The 27,391-nt window shown below is 39.3% G+C and overlaps 1 protein-coding gene across 1 annotated transcript; it reads right to left on the bottom strand.

Annotated features, from left to right (window-relative positions):
• On the bottom strand, nt 1-27,148 carry LOC145414155 (glycoprotein-N-acetylgalactosamine 3-beta-galactosyltransferase 1-like). The gene is made up of 12 exons (XM_080283721.1): nt 27,122-27,148; nt 25,592-25,653; nt 22,913-23,039; nt 19,242-19,351; nt 18,025-18,177; nt 17,170-17,308; nt 16,832-16,944; nt 7,032-7,118; nt 2,363-2,473; nt 951-1,108; nt 627-791; nt 1-165 (listed from the first exon to the last, which is right to left on the bottom strand). The coding sequence occupies exons 3-12, from the start codon at nt 23,029-23,031 to the stop codon at nt 1-3; spliced, it is 1,320 nt and encodes a 439-aa protein (XP_080139847.1). The 5' UTR covers nt 23,032-23,039; nt 25,592-25,653; nt 27,122-27,148.
• Between the last annotated feature and the right edge of the window lie 243 nt (nt 27,149-27,391).

Below are 27,391 nucleotides of genomic sequence, written 5' to 3'. Positions count from 1 at the left end.
CTACACTGCATCTGGCTTCTTTGTGCTGTGTTGGGGTTCTGGTGGTGGCTCCTGTGACATTTGTGCTGCCTCAGTCTTCGTTTCTGGTTCCGGTTGCTTGCTTCCCTCGGACTTTGCAACAACAGGCTTTTGTGCAGCACTGGCTCTTCTGTAGTTCTCAAGTACCTTTGGAATACAGAAATTCCTCAGCGTGATGCATTACAAAATACCAAATTTCTGCATAAAATTATAGTACCACTGGTACTCTAAGTTGGAGAATCTAGAAAACTGAATCTGAGGTGTGGTAGTAAGTCTATCTATCTATCTATCATCCAATCCTACATTGCCCCATGAGGAGAGTAGAAGCCCAGGGCTAGGCAGTTGGTCCCGACATTTAAGATGACAGTGACCAGCCTCACTCACCCCTGAGTGGCATTACATGAGCAATCAACCCCAACCACCCCTTGGATATAAACCTTCACTGGCTCAATCCGATTGGAGCGCAATAATTACGTAAGGGAAAGGGAAAATGCTAACCTCTGTACTGTACTGATGTAAAAATATGACAGTGGCACTGCAATGCACCTGTATTAAGAAGAATCTTTAAATACTTACTGTGGAACAAGACCATATACACACTGACTAACCTCCTGTGGTACTGACTTGGTGTCTGGTGGTAGTGGGGCAGGGAAGGGATCACGATGGTTGATGCCGTACGGCCGCAGGTGGTACAGGAAATACTCAAGTTCATACATCTTGTTGGGGGGAACATAGTGGAATGAGACGGCTGTGTCTGAGCAGCAGTCTAGGCCCTGTGGGATGGTAATGTTTACAGTGCTGGCAATGCAACACATTTATTAACATTAATAATACTACCATCATCAGCATCATCATAACCCTACTTCACAATATAAACAGCAAAGGTTAAGATCCAAAATGAGAAAGAAAATGAAACCTTGGTGTGTACATACCACTTTTGATGGGTAATAGATCCACTCCCAGTACCAGTTCTTGGGTCCAATATGTCCTGGTACCAGATGGTGTTCTGGGACGAAGGGAAAGAACCGGCCCCTCCCCAGACTGTCTCTGGAGTCACCAGCCTTCACACCTACGTTCTGCATGCACTTACCTGGAAGGAGAAGAAAAATGATGTTGACATTAAGATGCAAAGTTAATAAAGCAAGAGAAGGGACACCTTTGACAGCTGCACCCACCCCTGCAAAATATTAAGGGGAAAGAATAATTTACCAGATAAGCATTTAAATGACAATCTTGTGGCTTCTGGCCATCCCAGTAGAGGTAATTAGCCAATGCTCAGCCCTGCACCTGTGTTTATTTAAAGCTTTTTTGGCCTGACACAGATATGGAGTCAACTAAATACACATCACACACACCATCAATACCCCCATCTCTATATACCTTCCCCAAGAAGGCCTGACTCCATCTTTCAAAACAGTCCAGTGATTCAGTTAGGGAGTGGCACAGTTACAGCTACACTGGGTATGCCCCTCCCCATGTGTGGGAAATAAAAAATATATATATATGCCTCTGTGGTACAGTGGTACAGTGTGCGTTTCGTACACGGGTGAACCAGGGTTCACGCCCCGCCAGGGTAATAAATTTTGGGAGTGTTCACCCGGCCAATTATTGTATTGGTGGACACAAGGGGTGCTGTGGTTGAACCAGTGTCGCTTACTAAAGTATGCTTGCACCCAGTCGGCTTGCAAAGGCCGATTACACTTGGTTCACAGACTACACACACATCCAAAGCCACTCCAACACTACAGTTACACTTACAAGCAATTCTCACCCTACTTATAATCTCTACCAGACAACCTAAGCCACTTGGTAGAGATACATTGGCTGTATCATCCCGATTTCGGTCGGGATAGGCCAGTCCTGCAGTGGATACTGAAATGGCTAATGATGATGATGATGATGATGAATATATATCTGGAGAAATTACAAGACCTAGGCATGTGTGAACTTAGGATATTTCAGTTAATTTCAGTTTTTAAAGTAAATATTCTCCAATTATAGCTTCCTGCAGAATAAGCATCAGAGTATCATCATCATCATCGTCTGGACCTCCTTTCCCACTCTAAGGCAAGATGAGGAGAATTCCATCAGTAGTTTGTGGGTTAAGAAAGTTTTCTATAAAGTTATAAAGGTCCCATGCTAGCTTTAAAGTTGATTAGGCAGTTCTCAAAATTTACACAACCAAAAGTATGGAAAAGGTTACAATATTTTGGAATATACTTTGGACTTATAACGGGACTACCAATACAGAGGGAATGCAACAAGGTAAAGTGGTGCCCCCCCCCCCTTTGTCACTAAAGTACAGTGGAGTGAAAATGAAACCATGCAAAGTAGTGCCCATTACCAATCTCAACATCCTCTGCTCCAGCATGATCTTGCCGGCACTTCTTGGGGTTGGGTATGGCCTCCTCTACGAACCTTCTCAAGGCCTCACGACTCAGCACGTAGCCAGCTCCTGCATTAAGAGAGGGGCAAGGAAAGATGGACACAATTAGCTGGTGTATGTAAACAAGTTCTATGAGCTGATATGTTGATTCATACTCTGAGATCGGCTGATTTCCAACACAGATACAATAATCAACAACAACTTCTGCGTAAAGTTATAATACTGTACAATTAAACATTATGTACAATTATATACGTGAAAAAATACAGTATGGTACACACAATACACCAAACACTTCTGGTACTGTATTCTTTAACAAGCATACAAAGTGCTTCAAAGATTAGTATTGCATTAATCTTATGAAACATCTTTACTATTGTACACAGAATAAATTAATACTTTCAGTTCATGCACAATATACTGTATACACTACAGAATTTTCATGAAATGGACATGCCTTGCGGAAAAAAATAAAATAAAATAAAAAATAAATGACATGCCAAACTGGCTTGCACCAAAATGATTTCCTGAGCTTGGTATTAGTACTGTTTATGCATCATAAAATATCTGTATATGAACTTTAGCCCCTTCAGCCCAAGTATGCAACTGTTATTTCATTCTTGCTATTTCTGTATGATTTTATTCAGCTTGGGAAGGACTTTTCACACTTCATTAACCCCTCCCTGAGTTGAATAAAATAATTCAATAGTTGCTAGAATGAAAGAGAGATTATGTCACTGTAGGCTTGTAGTGAAGGGGGCTAATTAAGCTAACTCAACTGCAGCCCAACAGGAGAAACATAACAGCAGAGTCAAGCTTATATTATTCCACAACTAAGGAACTGTATATCATCAACTGCAATTTGTACCAAGTTATATCCATAAATTACTGTTAAAGACCATAAGAATGCTTTAAAAATATTAGTGCAGAGCCTAACAGCAACTACTGTGTGATCAGAGAGAATGAAAATATGCTTCAGGTGATGGCCATATCATCCATGCCCAAAGTTGGACAAGTAAAAAGTATTAAACCCTCACCATTACTAAAAGTGAATAAATTATCTATAAGTAAATAAATAAATAAAAGTTCATGCTGCACCATCACTTTCTCTGATTAAAATAAATAAAAGCTTGTATTGCACCATCACCTTTGCTGGCTTAAATAAATAAATAATAAGTCTGTACTGTACCACGAACTTACTCTCATCACAACACATTCCAGCACCACTTAAACCATCCACCCCAAAATGTCACTTTTGGTACAAACCTGCTGCTATTAATCAGTTTTGTTTAACTTTAGAGGGAAGGAGTTAACGAAAACTGCCTAACCCCTCTAGTCCCTCCAAAACACATTTTATAACAGCAAAATTAAACTAAAAATTCTGTCACTGTATTCAAGAGGTGATGCATTTGTCACTTCATCTTTGCTATTATCAGATGATTATATTCAACTCTGAAGAGGCTTTCCAAACTGGTAAGATTGGATATGACTTTCATTGAAATGTTACCTAAAAGACATCTCCAGAAAGATTAATAAAATCATCTGTGAGTAGTACGAATAAAGTGGAAAATTAAGTCACAGGATAGAAAGGGTTAACACAGACTTGCTTTAATATGGGTTACTGTTATTGGTTAACTCCGGCCTGCCTGGCCGAGTCCATCAATCACAGGTAAACAATTGCTTCTGGGCTGTCATACAGGTACAGTACAGTACATAAACCATGCAGGGAACTGGCACCCCTTTGTGGTAAACAGCACTTCACCAGAGTTGGAGCAGGGTCCTTCCCCAGTGATATGCTGGGATGTATTTGTAGGTTTGGCTTCTGAGTGGAAGTCCCAGCTGCTTAGCTTCACCTAGGGTGCACAATGCCACCACACATAGGCTCCTCATGGGGTAACAGTGAGAAGTGAGAAACCACTGACCAGGTAGAGGGATGAGTGGGCCTCCTACCTAGGGCTACTCTAGTAAATGCATGTACAACAAAGGGTAAAACTAAAATAAAACTGAAGAGGGTACTGTATTTTCTTTCAGTATATCAAAAAGCAGCAAAGTTCCTCAACAGGCAACACTAAAGCATTTATCACCGAAGGCCATGTTTGCCATTCGTATAATAAGTGTGGTCTGTATATAACCATTCCATATATACTTTCTGAGCCCTAGGATGCGAAACAGCAAAAAAGAAAGCAAATACATATGAACATTCCATACATATGTTGGAGCTCTAAAATGTTAGTTGCAAAAGAGAAAGCTAAAAGAAAGCTAAATACAAGGCTACAAAGATGGGGGAAGGGAGGGCTGCATTCTCCTGGGCTTAGGAAACTTAACTGACACCTTTCCTTTGTGGTACACAGTATATTACACCTTAACATTCTCTTATATGCTCATCATATAAATAAGGACAAAGCCTTACCCTGTATAGAAATACACAGGTAAGGAAGAGCGATGGGAAAGCCTCCTAAGGGTCTTGTCACAACGATATCAGAATTGGACATACCTTATTCTGATGCATACTGTTTTAATCATGTAGGCTGGGGTAAAAGTTGGAAGGACACCCTATTTCATGTGGTCATGTTCTAGGCATTCCATACTACATTACTCCTCTCTGTTGCTGCTGCTATTACCCCAAGCTCTCCTGGGAGTGCCTGGCATTGAAAAATGCAATGCCTACAGATGGGTTGTTTTATATCCACCTTTTAAGCTGACCTACACCCACTTAAAAATTACTTGGCATCCCTGGGTGCAATGACCTTTGAAATAATTTATAAACGTGAAATAGTATTCATTTAGTGTTTGGCACCCCTGTAGTCTGTATGTCATACTGTATCACACTACAAGGGAGCCAAATAATTTTTTAGTGGGTATATATGGATGTTTGCATCACACTGCCTAATTTCGACCTCAGTGTAACAAAGACCTAAACACAGAAGAATACAGCCCCAAGAGCGGCTCCACACTGGGCAAGCACGAGTCCTATATGTGGGTGCCTGTCAGGAGAAGACTCACAGATTACAGCTGGATTTCTTCTGACATGGTAAACTTTGTAGCACCTCTACCTTAGCAACACATTTTGCACATCAGATCTTGATATTTTCTTGCATGATGCTTATGTTTTTTTTAACTGTCAACATTATTGGCAAAAATAGCATACAGGACTATACTAACCCCTTCAGTCTGGTGACACATCTGCCTACCTCCAAACTATTTTGTTCTGCTCAGGATAAACTTTTCAATCTCCAAGAACTGGATAGGGCTTTCATTTGCCCCTTCAAAAAATAAATAAATAAAAATAATAAGATGAACAACGCTGTCTTGAGGTGGCAAGAATAAACTGAAATACAGTGATCCCTTGGTTACTGTGCATAACTGGCACCGCACCTGGTACGTGATAACAAAATTGCACCATAACGAAAGCACAGAACCTACGGGATTTATCCTAATTGGTACTGTGGATCCCAATTTGTAAACCCAAATTTTCCCTTTCACAACAATTTAGGCCCACTAAGTACATACATACTGTTATAGGAAGTATCAGAAACACACATAGGCATGGTTAGGTTAATGGAAAATCATAAAACAGACAAAGAAGAAACACGCACCATGAAGAGACCTGACATGGGCTTGAGGCATGTGGTTCTGAGGTTACAGGGTGGAAAGTCAGTGGTCTACATCACCTAAGATTAACTCCTTGAGTAGGGCCTCATCTTTGAATCCCTCAAAGCCATCAGAAACCATGGAGTTTACACCATCATTGTTAGCAGAAACTAGCTCAAGAGCATGATAACAATGGTATTAGGCTGAAAAACGTGTGATAACAGCAGGAATGCAGATTTCATCAAGTAGTGCTAACGAAAACCGCTATAACCAAGGACTGTATGCGATATCTACGGGATCACTGTATCCCATACTTCAACCGATTCAGACTACGTGTACTGTAATAAGGAAAATAAGTTACTAGGGAAGAGGCATTACAAAAGCTCCTAAACCATCACAAACTTAGTCCATAATGGGACTGGAGAGCTTACCCGATTTGCTTGTAGAGCCACGCAAGTCACTGAGGCAGGTGTTGTGTATTGTTATGTTAGATTTGGACACTGCAATGTTTGCAATGGTGAGAGAAAATAAGGCAGCACTGTTTACAAGCATTCAGATACACAAAAAGGGCACAGTCACATTTACATCCGATCTCCAATATTCTGGCATTCCACCGTTCAAGAAACACTTTCTTTCTTAATGTTATGCCTGCTGCAAATGATATGTTTTATGTTCAATAAAACCTATAGGATATGAACTAATATTCTGTACTGTGAAGGTCAAACATAATGTAAAAGGTACTGATATGGATATAATAAATGGGAAAGGTAAAATGGTAATAATAAGAGGGTGTGCTTGATTTGCTTCATCTCTCCTGATATAGTATACAGAGTATATTGTAGTGTAGTCCAATTATGGTAGCTGCTCCACTATTTCACCAGCCTGCCAGCTCTATTGAGGTCGGAATAAATGAGACAGGTTTTAAGGCATCCAGCAGGCCATAAATCAAGCCTCAGTGGCGTGAAAGAATCTCCAGCCAAAATGCTGATGTTTCGCAATGTCTACGGTCTATAGCGACAAGAAGTCTGTACCCTACCTCCACTCATGTACTCCTGCTCGGCATGGAGCTTTGGCACAAATTTATCGACGAACCTAGCAATCGATGCCAATGGATTCAGCAAAGCTAGAAAAGGAGAAAAGAAACATGTGTGTCAGCAGCTGACATGTGTGAACACATCATGCAAGTTTTTTGCTGTCCATTTCTGAGACCACAGACTCAAGACTAGTTAGTTTAGATTACAGTAAGGTAAAACATTGAATGTTGTAATCAAATTCATAACCTATACTGTTCAGAATATCATGTATGGTCAGGAACAGTCCAAACCTATGACATCAAGAAGATAAAAGTACTCATGCACACATGTCAACTTCCTGTGGTGTGTGACGATCACGGATGGATTAGGGAAGGATGATCAGGTCACAAATGTATCTGGAAAGGTGGACGGATCAGGGAAGGGTGACTGAAATGGAAAAGATTTTGAAAAATTGGTCACAAAGTCAAGCACTGGAACCCATGGAGTCATCAAATGTTGTCTGAAATGGTGCAGGAAACAATGAATAACGATTGTGTGGTAGGGCAGGGAAAACCAATTGCTACGAAATAAAGAAACAAAATAAAATATAACATGGATAGTGTGTGTGTAGTATGACTGTTTGAAGCTTGGCAGCATATTGGAACACTCCTGATCATCTTAACAACCAGCCTAGTTTAAGAATCACTGTCTTCCTAACCTTTACAACCAGCTTAGTTTATGAATAAGTCTTGCTACCTAATATACATATTAGCCTTCTCCAAGATTAACCCCTTCAACATGGTGGCTTACTTTCCTTAAAATTTCGGGAACCGTAAGTTTTCTATTAGTTTTTGAGAAATGATCAGAGAGAATGGAGTGAAGGCAGTCTCTGACCAGGCACAAAGGAATACATTACCATGGATTCTGTTTGCCCTGGAAATGGGTTATATTGGTATAATATCAATGACAACGATGATGATGATGGTGGTGTAAACTGTATGCCATCATCTTCACTGATGTTTATGCAATAATATAATAAAAATAAAACTGATGAATAAAAGAACCGACATGCAGTGAGAATAAAACAGATCTGGAGTAACAATAGCTTCTGAACCTCCTAGTGCAAAATTCTGCTTGCACTGTGCAAGAGCAATGTAAATGTCTAGATGCAGAATTCCACGAGCTTTATCGTGGTGCCTTCGGAATGCTGATTAGACCAATAATTCTTGAGCAAATCGCCATAAATTAACGAAAGCCCAACCACCACCACCAAATGCTGAGAGGACACTGACTATTTGAGAGTGTCAGCCTTGAAATAGACACTCTGCCCTACGACTCACTGAGGCTTGACGCACTTCATGCTAAAACTTAATTTTTAGTGAATATTATTGCCAAAAATTCCCTAATCGGAATATCTTCAGCCCAAAAGTGAATCCATCCATCATCCAATCCCACGTCGCCCCACAAGGAGCGCAGGAGCCTGGGGCTAGGCAGTTGATCCTGACATTCAAGATGAGAGTGACCAGCCTCACTCATCCCTGCGTGGCAATACGTGAGCAATAAACCCCAACCACCCCTTGGATATAAACCTTCACTGGCTCAATCCGATTGGAGCACAATAATTACCAACTAAACCACCAGGTGCCAAAATTTGGTTATATGGTTACCACCCAGCATAGTAAATGGTTTCCTGGTGTACAGGAAACCATTTGGCTTGTCACTCAGTGTAGAGTCACCCACAGGCAGAAGGAAGAGGAAAGAATGAAGGAATGAAAGACACAAGAGAGAGTGCAAAGTCACCCGTAGGCAGAAAGACGAGGAAAGAATGAAGGAAAGGCAGAAGAAGATGGAAAGAAAGAAGGATGGAGGAGAGGACAGGACAGACATCCAAAAGTAGCACTACACTGAGTGAGTGGATGGTAAGCGTCCCCACCTACCACAAAAAAAATGACACAAACTGTTTCATTGGTTCCCGTACTCTCCAGCTCAACTCTGATATGACGCAACCTGCATCACCATTCCCGAGAGGGTTAACTGTTCTTGTTTCCTCATGATTATTTCACTAACTCTAGGTAAACCTCTTGTAATGAAGAGGTTAGACAGTCTTCTTCAAGTCCTTCCATTATGGAACATCTCCCCATAACTTCATTAAGTCATCTAATGGTAGTGAGAAAGAATACGGTATTTAAAAATGCAACGAAGTGAAGGAGCCAGACCTCTTTCATCACCAACCACCCTCCCTCCTGCATTTCTGTGCCTCTTGTGGTGAGCCACCTGACATCCTTCATAAACATTTCTATTATTCTTCCAATCCTCCTACTGATCCATCAGCAGTGTACAGACCCAGGGCGAGGCTCCTCTGTCTGGGCATTTAAGGTGAGAGGGATCAGTTGCTTGCTTCAGCATGGTATTATGAGTACACAGAACTCAAACCACCTCTTGGATTTGCATCGGGTTGGACTGTCATAATTCATTAGATCATCGAGCACCCATTTGTTGGTTACATACTGCATATATCGCTCAATGTCCCAAGTGGTTTCCTGGATTACAGGAAATCATTTGACTTGTCGCTCATAGTTCTTCATGCCATGAAATTTATTTTCCAGCACCTCCTTGGGATTCAGATTAACTCTCTCATGACTAGGACAACCCTATTCTTCTATTACAGTCAATGCCATATAGCCTCATTCAGCTCCGAGTGAGTCATATGAACCTGAAAGAGTTAACACATACTGTCATCATCATCCCTCTTGCTACTGTAATAACTCCTGTGTTCTGTAACGGTCAATGTCACAAGATTCCATTCAGGTGAGAGTGAGTCATATGAAACAGAGTTAATAGTTACCATTAAATTTCTCATTACTGGAACAACTCTAATATTTTAATGCATCTAATACCAAACAATATTACTCAGCTGAGAGTGGTAAAGAAGAGTTGATACAGACCCTCAGGAGTGAGGAGTGAATGGGCTTGACAAAATTTCTATCTCCTAATACAATGGCTATATTTCACTCCTGTTACTGCCAGATGCTCTTACCTGGCACAGGGAGGCACCTCTAGTAGTGGCAAGAACAACCATCTGGCCACAGGGCAAGCCCACTAAGATGTTTGTCATCACTTCATACTGTCATCAATCAAAGTTGTGTTCTTAATCCCAGCCAACATTTCCCTTGCTAAAAACCTACCCTCGGGCCTTCACTGAGCCCACATTCTAACTTACACTTAGAAATGTTGCTCTCTTTGGTGTTTTAAGTTAACTGTCTTACACTGGCAGTTCATGATGGAGTGGGATTAATGACGTGACACTTATGGACGACTGTACACCCAGCACTATTACAGGCACCTGATTGGCAGTACAGTAGAGAACTTTAAGTATTGAAGGTACCAAACTTACATAAGGGTTCCATTGTAAAGGCACTGTCAATCCCAAATTATATCTAAAAATAACTCCTAAAGTTAGTGAAAGACACAAGAAAATAGTACTAAAAACTTACAAAACTACAATATTGTACTTTCCTGTATCTATATTGTATAAAATATAAATATAATACAGTACAGTACTATGTTCATTCATTCGTTCATCATTACAAATAAAATTGCAATTTACCTTGAAAAAACTGAAACAGCACAAACAGGATATAGATAAAGCTGGAAACTCTTGTCAATATAGCAAAACCTTTCCTGTTACAGTTTACAGTTATTCTGGAAGTGTCTCATTCAAAACAAGTGGAAGTCACTGTCACAGATTCAGGAAGACAATTTCAGCAGTCATAAAAGTTAACTCAGAGAATGTACTAAGGGAACAATGTAACCCATATACAGTACTGAAATTGTGGGTTTTTCTTCCATTTGTACAATCACATTTTTAAATGTAAATGAAGTAACTCACCATTTCTGAGCAGTGATAAAAAAAATTCAGATGCATTTCGGTTACAAAATACGTGAATATTGTAGACACCAAAGTAAGCATCATCCTTCCTCTTGCCAGTCATTTCAGTAAGTACCCCCCCCCTCTCTCATGCACACACACACACACAAAACAGTAGAATGGTAACTACCAATCTCAAACTGCTTCCAGAACATAGGGACCATTGGCTATGTACTGAAGTCCAGATCATTTAAGTGTAAGAGACTGACCTATGCCTCCAGTAGTGTTCTACATGATAGAAAATCCTCTAGTCACTTTTGGATCTTGATGTTCTGATCTGGGTGTTCTACCACCAGACCATCAGGAGTCTTAACACACACCAACCCATGCATATTTCCCCCCAGCTCCCTCAATCCAATTCTGGGCATAGATCTGGGAGTCCATTCTTGAGGCCCAGCAGTCCTCCTATGTGCAACACACCTTCACAACACTACATTCCACACTAGACAGGTGTGCTGTGCATTGACACCAACCCTACATAGGAAATTTCCAGTGAGAGTATACTGTATGTACAGTACACTACTGTGTTGTAAGAGACACACTTGCCCCAATGCATGAAATTACATCAGTGCACTGTACAACATGACATACAGCATTTACCACCAAACGTGAATGTACGACTAGCATGGTGCACTGTGTGTACATGACCTACACACTCTTACATGTGAATAAACAACTGAAAGTACATCTAAGTTAGTGTATGATACAAAATACGTGTTAAAGTACACCTAGGTGCATGTCACAACAACATACCGACTTTTTTTTTAAATAACGGAACAGAGGAAGGAAAAACAAATGAATCAAAAAAAGTAATCCATACACCAGATTACTGGTGTCCTCTGTTCATAAAATATCTGTAACAGTTAGACTTGAACAGCTGCAGGTTGAAGTTTGGAGGGAAACAACTCTGGGGAAGTGAATTCCAAAGAGATGCAGTTCGGGGAATTAAAAACTTCTGATAGGCAGAAGTTCTGCAATATGGCTGAGTGACATTCCAGTCATGAGCACTACCAGATGCCCATGAAGCATGAGGGAAGGCATGGAGAGGTGGCATCATGGACACAACTTCATCTGAGCATTTGCCATAAAAATATCTGTAAAATAATGCAAGGGAGGCAACATTCCTTCTTACTTGTAGGGGAGGTAGTTTACTTGTAATGGCAGGGTTGTTAATAATTCTAACAGCTTTGTTCTGAATTTTGTCTAGTTGTTTTAGTGCAACCTCTCCAGATCCATTCCACACGGATAAGCAATATTCAAGCTGAGAGTGCACATGACTCTTATAAATTATAGCTAGCTGCTCGTCAATGAAGAAGTTATGGACTCTGTACAATAATCCAAGTTTCTTTGAGGCGGTTTTAGCAAATGATCTAACATGAGAGGTCCAGCTGAGGGCACTGTTAAGTGAGATGCCGAGAATTTCAATACTTTTGGAGATGGGAATATCAGTAGCACTGAAGGTACTATATGAATCTGGCAATATCTGTCTATTAGTAAATTGTATATAATTAGTTTTACTAGCATTAAATGAGACAAGGTTGTTTTGTCCCCATTCACTGATTGTAGATAGGTCTTGATTTATGGAGATGGATGTATTGAGTTCAGAGGTAGAGATATTAGACTTTGTAAATGGGTGTCTGAGTGTGAATGAATTATGTAGTATTGTCATCTGCATATGAGTGGATGGGATTGTGGGTGACAGATAAGAGATCATTAATAAGAACCAGGAACAGGGTTGGCGCCAGAACTGATCCCTGTGGCTCGCCGGCGTTAACTGAGTGGAAATTGGAATATACATCACCTACTTTTACTCTTATTTTCCTGTCACTGAGATATGAGGAAATCAAAGGAGCAAAAGACATTAGTCTATAGCAAGGGAATTTGGACGGCAGGAAACAGTGCCATACTCTGTCGAAAGCTTTAGAAATATCAAGGGCTACTGCATGAGTTTCTCCATATAGGTCAACTGATTGATGGATGGTATAAGTTAGGGGACTGAGTATGTCAATGGTGGATCTTTCATGGCAAAAGCCATATTGTCTATCACTAATTAAGTTTTGGGATTCAAGAAGTTTAACAATGTGCTTATTAATTAAAGTTTCAAATACCTTACCAAGATGTGACAGCTATTGGTCTATAATCATAGGGGTCAGAGGGACTTCCTTTCTTCAGAATTGGGTGGATATTGGTTTCTTTCCATGAATTTGGAAATGAAGAAGTACGTATGCTAAAGAGTTATTAAAGTAAGACTCGTGTGTGTGTGTGTGTGTGTGTGTGTGTGTGTGTGTGTGTGTGTGTGTGTGTGTGTGTGTGTGTGTGTGTGTGTGTGTGTGTGTGTGTGAGTACACTGTCTGATAATAAGTACAGTCTATAAGCTAGTAAGTGGTTAAGTCACAGTGGCTGCCAACCTATGATACAAGGTAAACTATAAGTGTTCTAATGAAGGTAACTAAACATCATCATTAACCTTACTATCCTTGAACCTTTTGTATGCTTAACCCGACAACTGCTGCATTAGGTTTCCTGGTCTACCATCCCATGTAAAAAAAAAAAAAAAAAAAATGGGGAAAATTTTTTCCTCAAAAACAATTTCTGCTCACCCAAAATGAAAGAGTGCATGAAAAAGTATAGGGAAAACATATATGAGTTCATTATTTACCTTAGCTCAGCCACTGTGCAGTAATGAAGTTAAACATCTCCATAATAGTAACAGGGAGATGCCGAGGATGGGTGGGTGGTGGCGGGATGAACGGGTGGTGACGGAAATAGCTCAGTTGAGATGCCAAAAGGCATTAGAAACGCGTCCGTTAAAAAGAAAAAGTAAAAAAAAAAAATGCTCATATGATGTATGTAGCAGCTACACATATGAATGAAGTACACAGCAGCTGTCGGGTTAATAAATTGCAATATAGTACTCTCCTAACGACAACATCAGCACTACTGATCAAATATATTACCTGTATCTTATACTATGGATACCACCATTATTTTCTAACTTAATAGCACTGATAATGAAGTCTGGTAATTAGAGAGAAACATTACTGTATCAGAGTTTGAAAATGGCAAGAAATATATACAAAAAAATACAGGCATGTGCTTATGCAGATTTTCAAACTACTGTATACTAAACTACATCCAAACAACAAAATTATCTGCCTCCAAACTTATGTCGTATACTGATCTTCCTGCTAATCTTCTGTCTCCCAAAACTGCTCCTTGATACTAACATTACAGTTAATACACTTCGAATAAAAAATGCTAAATGGAATTCTGGAAGGAGCCAAAATGATCAAAGCTGTACAACTCTAACAGTCATGACCACAGGGCTATGCTAATCTGTTTTAACTGTACAAATTTAAACTATTATAAATTTTATTTCTTTATTGCACACTGTTCTAACTGCTTCTACAAACACTTATTAACGAGAGCTATTGTGCAAATCTGTGCATTATATCCAAAACGTATGAGATGCGTTCACACCTGACCACAAACTGCTATACTATCTATCTATATACCTAGGCTGCTTCCCCCAAGGAAAGGGAGGTAGCCGAGACAGGATGACTCACTCTCCATTTACTCATCCATTCAAACACATTCATTCGCATCTTAGCCCCAAAGGGGAGAACGGACAGATCCTCACCGCACCACACCGCACAAGGGTCAACTGGGCAATGCAATCAGTGACATCCGCAGCAGGGCCCGACAGCAGAACTGGTTTACCCCTGCCACATCATAACAGACCCATCCCCTTACCCGCACCTGACCTGACTAGCTGATCAGACCAAATGCGGGAGAATATCCCCTCAGGGCTGCGTCATCACTTATTCATTCACAATTTCTCTCCATTTATTTCTGTCACGCACAGCCACTCTTCCTTGCTCAACAGTACTTAAAATCAACAATTGTTCTTAAAGGGTGCAACTTGTAAAAAAGATTCTAAATATACCTGTGTTATGCTTCAACTCTGCTGGTTGCTGTGATATCAAACCTTAAATGTCACTGAAATCCAATCATTATGCGTGCCTCCAATTGCATCACTTTTGGTGCTCGGGAGCAGCTTTTAAATGTCAGAGCTGGCCTTGCCTCTCTTTCAGCTAAAAGGTCTCCTTTCACCTTTTTCATTTTCCACAATGTTTTCACTCTTCCATCTCCTCATCATTTTCTTTATGCTGTCAATAATGTAATGTAAAATCAGCCACAGTTAAAGATATGACTACACATTACTGTTGTCTGCCTTATGAAGGATATAATATACATGTATTTACAATTTTTCATTGCAATACTGTAGTTCCATTCAGTTATCTTTCTTCTTCATGTTACCAGCACACACAAGACCTTCTCATGGTATGGGGATGAGAAACAATCTCCTTTAATGCTTCCAGCACTATCACATCATTTAATCTTTAGTTTTCTTACTATGGACAGCTTTATTAAGCTTTCAACAAAGCTTAATAGTCACTTGACATAAGCCACAATAAAAATAGTATAGTACTGTATCTACACCCTTGGGATGAAGGTTAATGGATATGAAGGCTCATCCCTTCACGTGAAACCTGAGTAAAATTTAGCACTGGGCAGTCTATATGGGTTAAGGGAGATCTGTTATAGTGAAGGAGAAGAACCATATAGTATGGGCCAGCACTGTTTTAAAAGCTGCACCTGAAATGTTAGTGTGTCAACCAATATTGGGAAAGGGTTAGGAAGGGAGAGGGAAGGAAAGGGGCGATGGGTGTGGCTGTGAGGGAATGTGTCACCAGGGCTTGAAGAACACATCATATGCTATTCAAACACACCATCACCTTATCAAAAATTGAAAAAATAATAAGATCCTGAAGAAGAAGAGAAAACATAAAAGTAGGAATATCAATATCAGGAGTGCTCTCAGTGAATAGGGCACGCATCCATTCACTCATCTTCATGTCTTCATACACACAATATTGACTGTATTGTAGCTTAATGAATGGATCAACACATTTATATTTATCATTAGTGTGAAATGAAAACTGCTATATGCCGCAGAGAGCTTTCACGATTACAGCAAAGCCATACCCAAATATCATGCCCAAATGTTGCTGTGGGCACTAACACATTCATGTAGCCTCCTTAAAGCCTATGAACTCAATGCTCTGTATTGTATCAAGGTTTTCACTGCACTGACCACTTTTGTTTCTAGAGTCACTCCAATCCCCATTTCCATCACAATGTTAGTCTCTATTTCACCAATGATCAGAGACACTGTACTTCAGCTCCTCTACCAGAACAAGTCTCTTTCCATTTACCAATACATCACACTGTATGTCAACTTGCTCACTCCCACTCTGTTCATCAATCACTCACTCACTTCCACTCTGTTCATCACTCACCAGACGTTTTCGGTAACATCAGTTTCACCTTCTCTGTCATTACTCTTCCATACAGCTCTCCTACAACACACACCAGACCTATTACATGATAATTTCAGCACTCAAATAAGTCATCTTCACTTTGGTACAAATCCACAATGACAAAAATTAAAGTTGCCAGAGACACAACATGCTATTAGTTCACAAAATTTCTGTAATGTAATTGTAGACATGCATGCTTTTCAAGCCCTGGTTAGGACACATGTAAGCAATGTCTTTGAGTATATCAAGTTTTGCCTTGTTAAGGTGCTGCCAGTGGCTACAATGAGGGCAACTAATGCATGAACAGCATCACAGCAGCATGACTAGGGGTGATGACCTACAAATTAAAAAGCAACAAACAACCAAATCAAATAATAAAATCCCTGGGGCATGTTCAACAAAAATGAGGGGAAAATGAAAGAAAGACAGCTTAGAAGCTAAGATAAGCAGAGGGGGTCAAAGAACTAAAAGAGTGGCCAACATACAGGCTCCACCTCAGAGAGTTATCTACCTCCACTCATGTAGCCCTCCTTCACGTACTTCTTGAAGCGACACCCAAACCAGATAGGCTGGGAGGCAGAGTATGGGCTCAGCATGTACCGAAGATTCTCCACAATCACATATCTGGTTTAATGAGTGATTAATAATGACTGCTGAATGGGTACACTTCTTTGTCATCAAAGTACAGTAGTACACTTTACAAAATACATTTGATTATGGTGGAAGGCATGCAGATGTGGTGGTGTATACAAATTTTGTGAGAAAACAAAAGGTACATCTTGATAATCACAAACACTAGCTAATCAAATCTGTACAGTAAGCTCCAGCTTTTGAAGGGTAACGACTCACGTATCATCATCAGCCTTGAGGAACCAGTCTGCATCATTGTAGTGATTGTTGTAGATGTAAACAAATGCAGCCTTTGTCTTCTCCCACAGGTGGTCACGCCCTTCACCTACTTTTAGCGCCACTGAGCCTAACTCTCTGTCTGTATGTGCGACAAAGATTTACACATTACATTAAGGCCTCAATACTGTCTTTTTATATACAGTGTGTACACACACACACATGCACTATATATATACTGTATATATATATATATATATATATATATAATAAAGTCCTGAGTAAATTGCAAAGAACAAGACATTGTAAAGTTCCACTTTCCTACAAATTAAATTTGCCTTTTCCCCACATTTTACAAAGCCAAATGTATTTAAAAAGTTGCAAAAACCCCTGCTTTATAAAGATTTTATTCATCATTAACTTTTCAGTGCAATGCCAAACAAATTTTATTCTTGCTTTTTCCAGACAATCTTACTGTTTACGACAGATTTTTCCAAGTGAAGAAGCTACATGTGGTTTTCAGCAACCCTTTCACAACAAGATATCTTTCCTGAGATCAGCAAATCTGGTTGTGGCCTAACACATTCTTTCTGGTGACACCTTTGTTTAGTTTATTATTGCAATTTCCAGACAACTTAATTTGGCCCAAATGAAGTTGTTCAAAGCTGAGGAGGTTACACAAAGCCTCCATAAAGTTTCTCACTACAAAGACAGTGCCTTCAGTTATACCTTACTTGAAATAAGTCTGGTTTGCATGAATAAAACTACAAGTGAGTCACTGTATAAAAAACGGTCAAAATGAAAGACACAAGAAATTAATGGGGTAAACATCCCTCTCATTCTGAATGTGCAGCCTACCTTCCTCACTACTAATGAAGACCAGCTTGTTGCAGCGTCTGGCCCAGGTGGCCTTAATGTGCCGTGCTTTTTTTTCGTGGTTCTTGGGGTTGGTCATCACCCAGCACAGAACTCGCACCTTCTCTCTAAGTTGTTCTGCCTCCAGTGCCTCTCCTGGGGTATAGGAAGATATGAGCACAGGGGGAATACACAAAGCCTTGCCAGCATGTAGTGGAAATGAACATCATCATCACAAAAACTTGCAGAGCCAGAAAACTTGCAAGAATGATATATTAACCAGGTTTGCCCAAAAGAATGTACCATACTCCCATTTGCTCACTATTCAAGCTCCCAGAATCATCAAGATCATTCTGACCCCTTTTCTCACCTACAAATGAACCAAAAATATAATAATCTCCATCAAAATCAGCATGACTTTCTTTTTTTTCTCCCTTGCAAGGATGCAGTGTGGTAGGATCCAGAAACAAGGAAAGAGGAAGTACAATAGTGGGAGAACTATTCAACAGCATGCCCAGTGAAAAAATACCAGCTAAGCTAAAATATCATTCTGACATCATTCAACACCCTGGAATCCTGGATCCTTATCCATCCACGATCCAATCGTATGTCACCCCATGAGGAGTACAGGAACCCGGGGCTAGGCCAGCTGGTCCTGACATTTAAGATAAGAGTGAAGATCCTTATCACGCGCCTAAATATCTGCATTTTTGATTTTTTAATTTCTGTCAACAGATGCACTTCACATAACACCCATAACCTGTTGTAAGTATATGACTGTTAAAAAGGAAACATTACATGGGCAATAGGTGTGCAATCACTTCACAGGATAAGTGAAATTATAAATATGTATATAGACAGTAAGCAAGAACACACACAAAGCATGATATGAACTTAAAAAAAAAAAAAAAAAAAAAATGTATACCACTGCACAAAACAAACAAATGAGTGAGCAGTGAGAACATAACAGGGCATCAGATGGACAAAAACACGAATGTGAAATGTGAAACAATTTATCCCACGGTATAAGTGTGTGCAGGGTAAAACAAAACATAACACAGCATCTGATACATGGACAAATGAATAGGAAGTGTGACCAGTAATAAAACAATGCATCTACTAGACAAATGAGTGTGCAGTGCAACACATAGCATAACAAGACATCCACTGGACAAAACAAATGTGCTGGGTGGCACAGACCACCAACACAGTATCAGTACCTGCATGATGTGCCTCGGATATGGAATGCATGGCCACCTCCTCCTTGGGTCCCTCAGCATCCTCAAGCTCATCGTGACTGTGTGCATGGCCATCCAGGCCATGAGGCGGGCTGACATACGTGAAGTGAACAACACGATGTACGGATTAATGTAAAACTACACAACACGTAAGTTCCTGCACAGTTTCTGGTAATACGGATGCAGTACATCTGATCTAAGTGTTACTACCATGACATCAATAAACAGTACCAACTCAGCCAGTACAATGTACTGAAACTGTTTGAAAACCAGTCTATAAAGCCAAACAATAGAAGTCAGACTGTTTTCGAACACCATCATGCATTTTTTTTGTTTTGCTTGTGTGTGCAAGAAGGGCTCATGAAATTATATGTAAAAGAAAGTGAAGATGATAAAATGCAAATATCAGTTCCTGCCAGGAGCACTGTCTACCCTTAAAGACAAAACACCTGCATGGGCCAAATTCCTTGTCTGTTGGTTCTGGTGTGTGGGTGTGTATGTGTATACAGTATTAATGTTTAGACAAGTTAGGTTAGCACTTTCAATGGCCAGCAATCTGCAAAGGAATGCATTACAAAACACTGGACTACACCACAGGTACAGCCATCAGCAAAAGTACACTGAGAGTTCTCTGCCAGCACTATGCCTTACCATCCATATTTCTCATTCCTCCCTGCTTGACAGAGAGTATCCTCTCTTTTCATACTCTTTTGTTGTCTGCTTCACATTGCTATTACATAAAAATAGTTCATTTAACAGGATCTGTTGCCGCAACCAAAGAGAAGTGTTGGTGAACTTTTACTGATGGGCATTCCATTCGGGGACAATAGTTTGCCTACAAACTCACATCATCTGCTTCTCCCTTCCTCTGCTGACTAATATTACCAAGCTGGGAGTAGCTTGATATGTTCTCTATTCCAACACATGATTCTTTTTTTTTTTTAATGCAATGAGCCAGGGAAGAAGACAATGGACATGTTCTAAGTGTGATGTAGCAGGAGAGAAATAGCAGGTTAACAACTTTTACCCTAACTGTACCTGCAACATCTTTATCATAACAAGAAATTAAGTTGATTTATGTACATCAATACTAAACTACTGATTAATACTGAACATGCCTAAGAAAAAAAAATATACATCATTTTCCTGCTATGGTACACAGATAAACTCATATCTTCCAGCGCAGAAAGTTTGATCGTTATTTAAGCATTATTTATCAACAAAACTACTTCATATTACACAGTCTGGTGCAATCTGAGTTCATGGTACATCATGCAAAAAACAGTGAAAGAGATAGTTCAACACTATTTTAGCAAATTCACTTATCCATCACCAAACTTATGGCAAGCAAACACACCACCACCACCACCAGATGTAAACAGTTATGTCTCTAATTTGCCATGAATGAGATAAGGTACCGGAAGAATGCATATGCCTGGTGATTTAGTGGGTTAGGGTGCCCTGATGAGATTTAGCCTGTGATGGTTTCAGTTCTGGGAGTGATTGGCGCTTACTGCTTACATAATGACCCTCAAATGGCAGGTAACTGGTGACTCATCTTCCCCAGGACCCCCAGACTCCTAATGGGGCACTAAAGAACTGAATGACAATGATGATGATAATGATTCAGTAATGCATAACTTACACATAATTAATATGGAAAGCACAAAGCTTTTTCCCCATCTTAGAGTAAACTGAAATAAAAGACAGATCTCATTGAACTTTAGACATGCATCTGTATGAGTAATGAGTTATTTTTAAACAATTCTTCACTCTCATCTTAAATGTCAGGACAAACTTGCCTAGCCTCGGGCTCATATGCTCCTCATGGGGCAATGTAGGATTGGATGATGAATGGATAGAAGTAATTAATTGAGTAACATAAGTGAAGAACAGGTATTAAAGTAATTCACCATCAATTTAATAAGGACAACTCTGAATGTGCAGCAATTTTGCCATTTACGGATCGAGCACACACTTTTATGAATACATGAAAACACTATGCTGCCCCATGAGAAGCTTAGGAGCCCGGGCCTAGGCAAGTTGGTCCTGGCATTTAATATGAGAGTAACAAGCCTCACTCATCCCTGTGTGGCATTATGTGATCAATAAACCTCAACCACCCCTTTGATATGAACCTACACAGGCTCAATCTGACTGGTGCGCCTTAATTACCCACTAAACCACCAGGCACCATAATTTGGTTATACAGTTACCACGCAGTGTAGTAAATGGTTTCCTGGTGTACAGGAAACCATTTGGCTTGTCACTCAGTGCACAGTCTCCCACAGCCAGAAGGAAGAGGAAAGAGAGAGGGAAAGAAATACAGAAGTGGGAGTGTAAAGTCACCCCCATGCAGAAGGAAGAGGAAAGAATGAAGAAAAGAAACAGTGAAGAGGAAGAGAGGAATATATATATATATATATATATATATATATATATATATATATATATATATATATATATATATATATATATATATATATATATTCAGCACTGTAGATCCCCAACAACAAATTAGAGACATGTCATGGAAAATGTGAGATTCTACAAAATTTTACCTCACACTGACTACATCAATAAATTAAAGCATAAATTATAGACCCAATACCTTTAGAGAAAAAAGTATGAAATCTATCATTCAGAATTTTACATAGAGAAACTTAATGGTCAAATTACACAGGAATAAATGTACAAAGTCCTGTACCAACTCTTTCAGCATGATACCCATCTTTCTGTTTCATATCAGAAATTATGCAACAATTTTACCCAGCTTAGGTAGCGAAGGGGAAAATATGTTTTCTTCACACCCCTTTACTACAGTACACCCATCTTGAACTAAATGCAATAATATCAATAGAAAAATTATTGTAGTGAAAGAGTAAAAACTAGACCAAAAAGTAATAAATTGTTTTAAAAACCAACATGGCCAAGTGGTACAAAGGGTGATGATAAGCAACAATCCAGTATGGTATTTTAGTCTAAATACTGAACCCAATCACCAAAATCCCTCACTACAAGATTTACTCAGTGGGCAGAACATCTCACAAGGTCTCAAACTGTACTGAACTGATGATAGAGCTCACACAATGGCAAGACATTACTTACACATCTGGATGGCATAATACTTTTTATACAGTACAGCAACATAGTGCTATATACTTTGGAGTGAGGCAGAATTGCCATATTCAAATGACAATATAGTTTATATAACTCTTATTCTCAGATTCTCTGAAAATATTCATTTTGATGAATTATCAAATTCCATTTATCCTGTACATGCACAGTACATCCATACTGTGTTTTGCTGTTAAAAAGCATTCTGTAAACTAATACCCAAATAATATATACTGAACAATTCAAACAAGAAAAAGTTAGTACTGTAAGCATTACTCAAATTACTCCTATGATTATTCATTTTTTAATGGAATATAAGATAAAATGAGTTACTTATGGTTAAGTGTACTCTTACTGAAACTTCAGGAGTTCCTTGAGGTTAAGTGAATATCTAATGTACAGCACAATACTCCCCAAATGCATGATGCCTTTACACTACTGCATGTGGAATATAACTTTACACACAGTGAAATAAAAGACATTGTGGTATGCATGCCCTGGAGCTGTCTACCCCACCACCAGTTAGTCTATGTTACCTAATGCCCTCTATGTAGCGTGGGTGCACCGAGCCTGTGCTGTTTAACAGATAGAAGGAGAAGAAACCGCAGAACATCCCCGTCCCTAGGGTTAGAATGAAGCTTCGGCTAATAGCCATTGTACCGCCTGCAAGCAAAAGGGTAGTCTGTCAGTACCTAATACAACTCCAAACTATGATTTATTTGTATCAGTAATCATTTAAAATAGGATGTATACAGTATATGGTATTATTTTTTATCAATAACATTTATGTTGGATTATACAGTAATCAAACAAGACATACAGTTCTTAATATGACATCAAAGGTTACTGACATTTATGATATTCTTTATATCATAGAGGTTACCAGTATTCACTTTATATCTAAACTGACATACATTTTTAAATGGCAAGAAAATACCACTGGCAATTATATGAAAGACAGTCACAAGTTTATTATGCATAACAACATCAGTTTTGTACAGAATTAGGAGATTACCGTACTGATTTTTCATAAACAACAAACCAGATACTACGAACAGGAAAGTATTTACATAGACATAACTGAAATGACATGCAGTTCCACTTTTACTGATATATGTGACTGCAACGAATGCAAGAGTGTTTTAAAATAAATTAATTACCTGTTAATTCATTTTTACTGCAACATCTAATGCAGGGTACCTGGTAGTTATAAAATACAACATAAGTCAGGATATCTGGGGTTTTAAAAACAAAGTACCGGTAGAGATCCTGTGTATACGATACTGTACTGTACACCATATGCTCTGAAAAGTAATACTGTTGAGTACAAATACTGTACTGTACAGTAGATAATGGATTAAATAACTACACTACATGACGGATGAAAGCAGCAGCAATAAATATGTACCTGAACTCTGGAATAGTGTATTACAGAATTTGCAAAAGAGAAAGAGTAGGTCTAAGCAAATGCAAATAACCACCCCTGCTCTTTATCAGTGGCATAAATGTTCACACACTGCACTACAGACAATGTTTCGCAAGTAAAATAACAGGGTAGTTCTGTGCTCTAGTGAACTCAAGGTCTCGACTGGAGGTCACGTGCCATGGATAACACAAAATTCCCCATGAAGTAATGGAGCATTTTTTTCATGTACGTTAATCCTATTGGGGAGAGGGAATGGGAAATGTTCCACCAAGCTAGACCTTATTAGATCATACAGCCCTGCTAGGTGACAGAAGGATGCTACCCCTCCTGGCATGGCAGCTACCGGGCGTGGCTCAAACTCACGATCCCCCGGTCCTGAGTCCGACGCTCTACCACTGTGCCACCCTGCCCCAAATCCCACAGGGGGTATAAACCAGTCACCTGTCCTTGAATGTTTTGTATTATGGTAGCCTAGCCTTTAGTCCTTATGCCTTATAAGTGATAATAAAGGATTGGATGCTGCCAATTCCTCTCAGTTGGTTAGGTACCAGCCTCACATCTATGTGAATGATGCATACAAACATGGCATCAGCTGTGGACTATTAAAATACTGTATGTTCCTACCTAGTTTTTCTCTTATAGGGGAGGAAGGGGTTCCTTATTGCAGGTTTGGCACAACTGCACATCATAGCTGCAAATCTAATAAACTACCACATTATGAGCATACTGCATCATTTCAAATCGCTTATGCTTTCATATGTCACTTAAATCCACAACAAGCAAACTACTGTACTAAAACCAATATTCAGTTAATCAAAATTACTACTGTAAAGTACAGGGATTATGATCACCATTCTAGACTGAAGGTTCCCAACCTTTTTCAGGCCACATCTACATAAACTGGAACACTGTATATAAATTGGAACACCGTAGTAACATGCATCTAAGGGCCATAATCACACCAGCTTCGAGCCTTTAACCACCATTCCCTTACCAGTTTGTTTCTGCATATGGCGTTACTTTTCTCATGTATATGACCTACAGGTTTTTCATACTCTCACAGATTGCATAAATAACATGTTGAGAGAAAAACCATGTGTCGTAAGCAGAATTAAACTCAAAATGAAGACGTGCAAGATGGCCTAAATGTGTAGAATGAAATGGATATGTAGTCATTGTGTACTTGTTCCATTACATGATTATTCAATACCGTACTTAACCCCTTAGGCCCAGTGACGTCTTCCATAACGTTATTTTGGGTAATGCCACAGATATTATTCGGCAACGAGAACAACTACGCTGAAGAGGTAAGGGGTTCAACACAAGTAACAAACACACCACATATCTGCAAAAATGCAACAATGAAGGCCTAAACCCCTTCAGTTCGATGACTTTTTATTCCTGCTACCTTCGTACTTCCTTCAACTTAAGGAAAATCTTGAAGGGGTTACATAAAGCATTCAATACCCTTTCACTACCTGAGTATTCTCCTAAGCTAAATAAACTTGTTCAGCAGCAGCAAGAAAATATATAGTAAATGATATGCTCAGTGCATAAGAGTAAACATTAACCAGTTCAGCCGGGGACATAGAGTCAAGTCCACTGAGAAACATCCTGACATATTCTTAGACAAACAACCAATTCTGAAGAGCCAGTACTGATCACCTCAGGCTGCCACACAAGTTTGACCTGCCCTGGGTCTGACAATGACACTCTGGACAAAGAGGACCAGCAAGACCTACATCTGGTATTATCATGCGCAAATGCATCAGACACAACATTCACTCACCTTTGTTACATGCAAGGAAGCAGCACCCAGGATGGCATCAATACAGCACCTGCCTCTGTTACCTGAAATACAACAACAGTTTAGCATTTTGTTATCACATCATTATCATTTCCCACCTACCAAAAGGGTAAGGTAGTGTCCTAAGAGCAAGAAAAAAAACCTGTTAGAAAGAAAACTAGCAAAGTCTGATACCACACTGCCAACAGTTGTTCCAATGGCAGAAGCTATGTATAAATGCATATACCGGTACTCAAGGGTTTCCTCCAGTCCACTAGTTACTAATTCATTATCCACAGCAGCTACCAACTACATACCCGGTATAGTATTAAATAAGCATCATATGGACTCACTAAATATTAAAACAGGTAAACCCTAAAGAGACATATGACCACCTCTTAAATTTTAAAAACATATTTCTTTTTAACCTACCTTTGAATTGATTCGGTGACTTTGTAAAGGTGTGTTTTCCAGGAGGATTCAATATACAAGGAAAATATAATTACATAAGGGGTGGGTTAAATTACAATAAGTTTGGTTAAGTTAGCATAAAATTGGTTAGTTTAGCATCAAACAGATTAGGTTAGGTTAGAATAAATAAGGCTGGGTTACAAAAATTTAGGGTAGGTTTGGATAAATCAGCACTGATAAAGGTACAGTATTCTCATACAAAAATGGCGTTCTAAGATGACATCCATCTGTCTTCGAGCACCACAAGATGGTGTCTGTCTGTAAACAAATACCACCTTTTTTAGACACTTCTCATCACTTTCAAAAGATATAAATATTGAAACTTGAAAACACAATCAGAAAACTTTAAAAATCCCATTAAAAAAAAAAAAAAACTTCAAAATGCAGTGCTATGTCTCCTTAAGGATTATCTTACATGAACAAACATAACTAATAAAAAAATAACAAGCCTATCAGTTACAACTATGTTTGTGATAAATGTACAGTGAACCATTTAATTCATACCAAAGTCCTTCCACACTATGATAATACACAAACTAATTATACCTTGAAAGTCACTTGATAATATAACTGTGCAATGGCATCTAGCTAATGATAGATAAAAATGGTCGGATTTGATATAAGCATCCTGTCTGTGCCTAGTGATATCTCTACTCAGTGACAGCTTTAGTGTAAGTCACATTAAGTTACATTACGTAAGTGTTGTCAATACTGTAAAACTGTATCTTATAATATGGGATATACTTCAGTGCATAAACAATAATTCCCAAGTGGTTGATACCGAACAGACCACACCCCCTCCAAACTCGTTAAGTCAACATTTCATTCTAAATCAAGGCCTGAAACTCTCATATACGGTAACTAATCTTACTTCACTCTCCATGATGGGGTCTTGCTCCTCGAAACGTAGTTGTTCATAATTATGTAGGACAACAAAGTAATGGTCATTTGGGTGAAGGTTGGGCAAAAATCGCCTCAATCTATCAGGTAAAAGCCATATGATGCTCACTCTAAGTAAACACACCATTCAACTGGAGAGTTATGCACTCTGTCATATCGTACCTGAAACACATGTCTTTTGAGTTCAATGCACGGTAAAACAGCAACAACACAACTACGGCCACAACACGCCTACTTATCGAGCTGCTACGGGATGCGGTCAGGGTTGCCAAGTCCTCCACGACAACCGCTAAACCGACTTTCAAAAACAGATAGAATGTCGTCATATATGAAAATGGGTAGAAGTATTACTAGAATATCTACGCTATCGGTTGAATATGTACAATAGCTATTATATAAGCTAGAGTTCTTTTTGTTAACATAATATTTAGT

The sequence above is a fragment of the Coenobita brevimanus genome, chromosome 98 (assembly GCF_032717465.1).
Source record: "Coenobita brevimanus isolate Jiangsu-jjx chromosome 98, ASM3271746v2, whole genome shotgun sequence".
Classification (NCBI taxonomy): Eukaryota; Metazoa; Arthropoda; class Malacostraca; order Decapoda; family Coenobitidae; genus Coenobita; species Coenobita brevimanus.
Note: the sequence above shows the minus strand (reverse complement) of the source record. Positions and strands in the feature narration are given on the sequence as shown.

What these genes read in the sequence shown, in the direction of transcription:
- LOC145414155 (XM_080283721.1), bottom strand. Translation starts at nt 23,031, where the DNA reads ATGGCTATTAGCCGAAGCTTCATTCTAACCCTAGGGACGGGGATGTTC. An exon ending in CGCTACATAGAGGGCATTAG is followed by an intron (nt 19,352 to 22,912) that starts GTAACATAGACT and finishes CACGTATGTCAG; the next exon opens with CCCGCCTCATGGCCTGGATG. An exon ending in AGCAGAGGATGTTGAGATTG is followed by an intron (nt 1,109 to 2,362) that starts GTAATGGGCACT and finishes TTCTCCTTCCAG; the next exon opens with GTAAGTGCATGCAGAACGTA.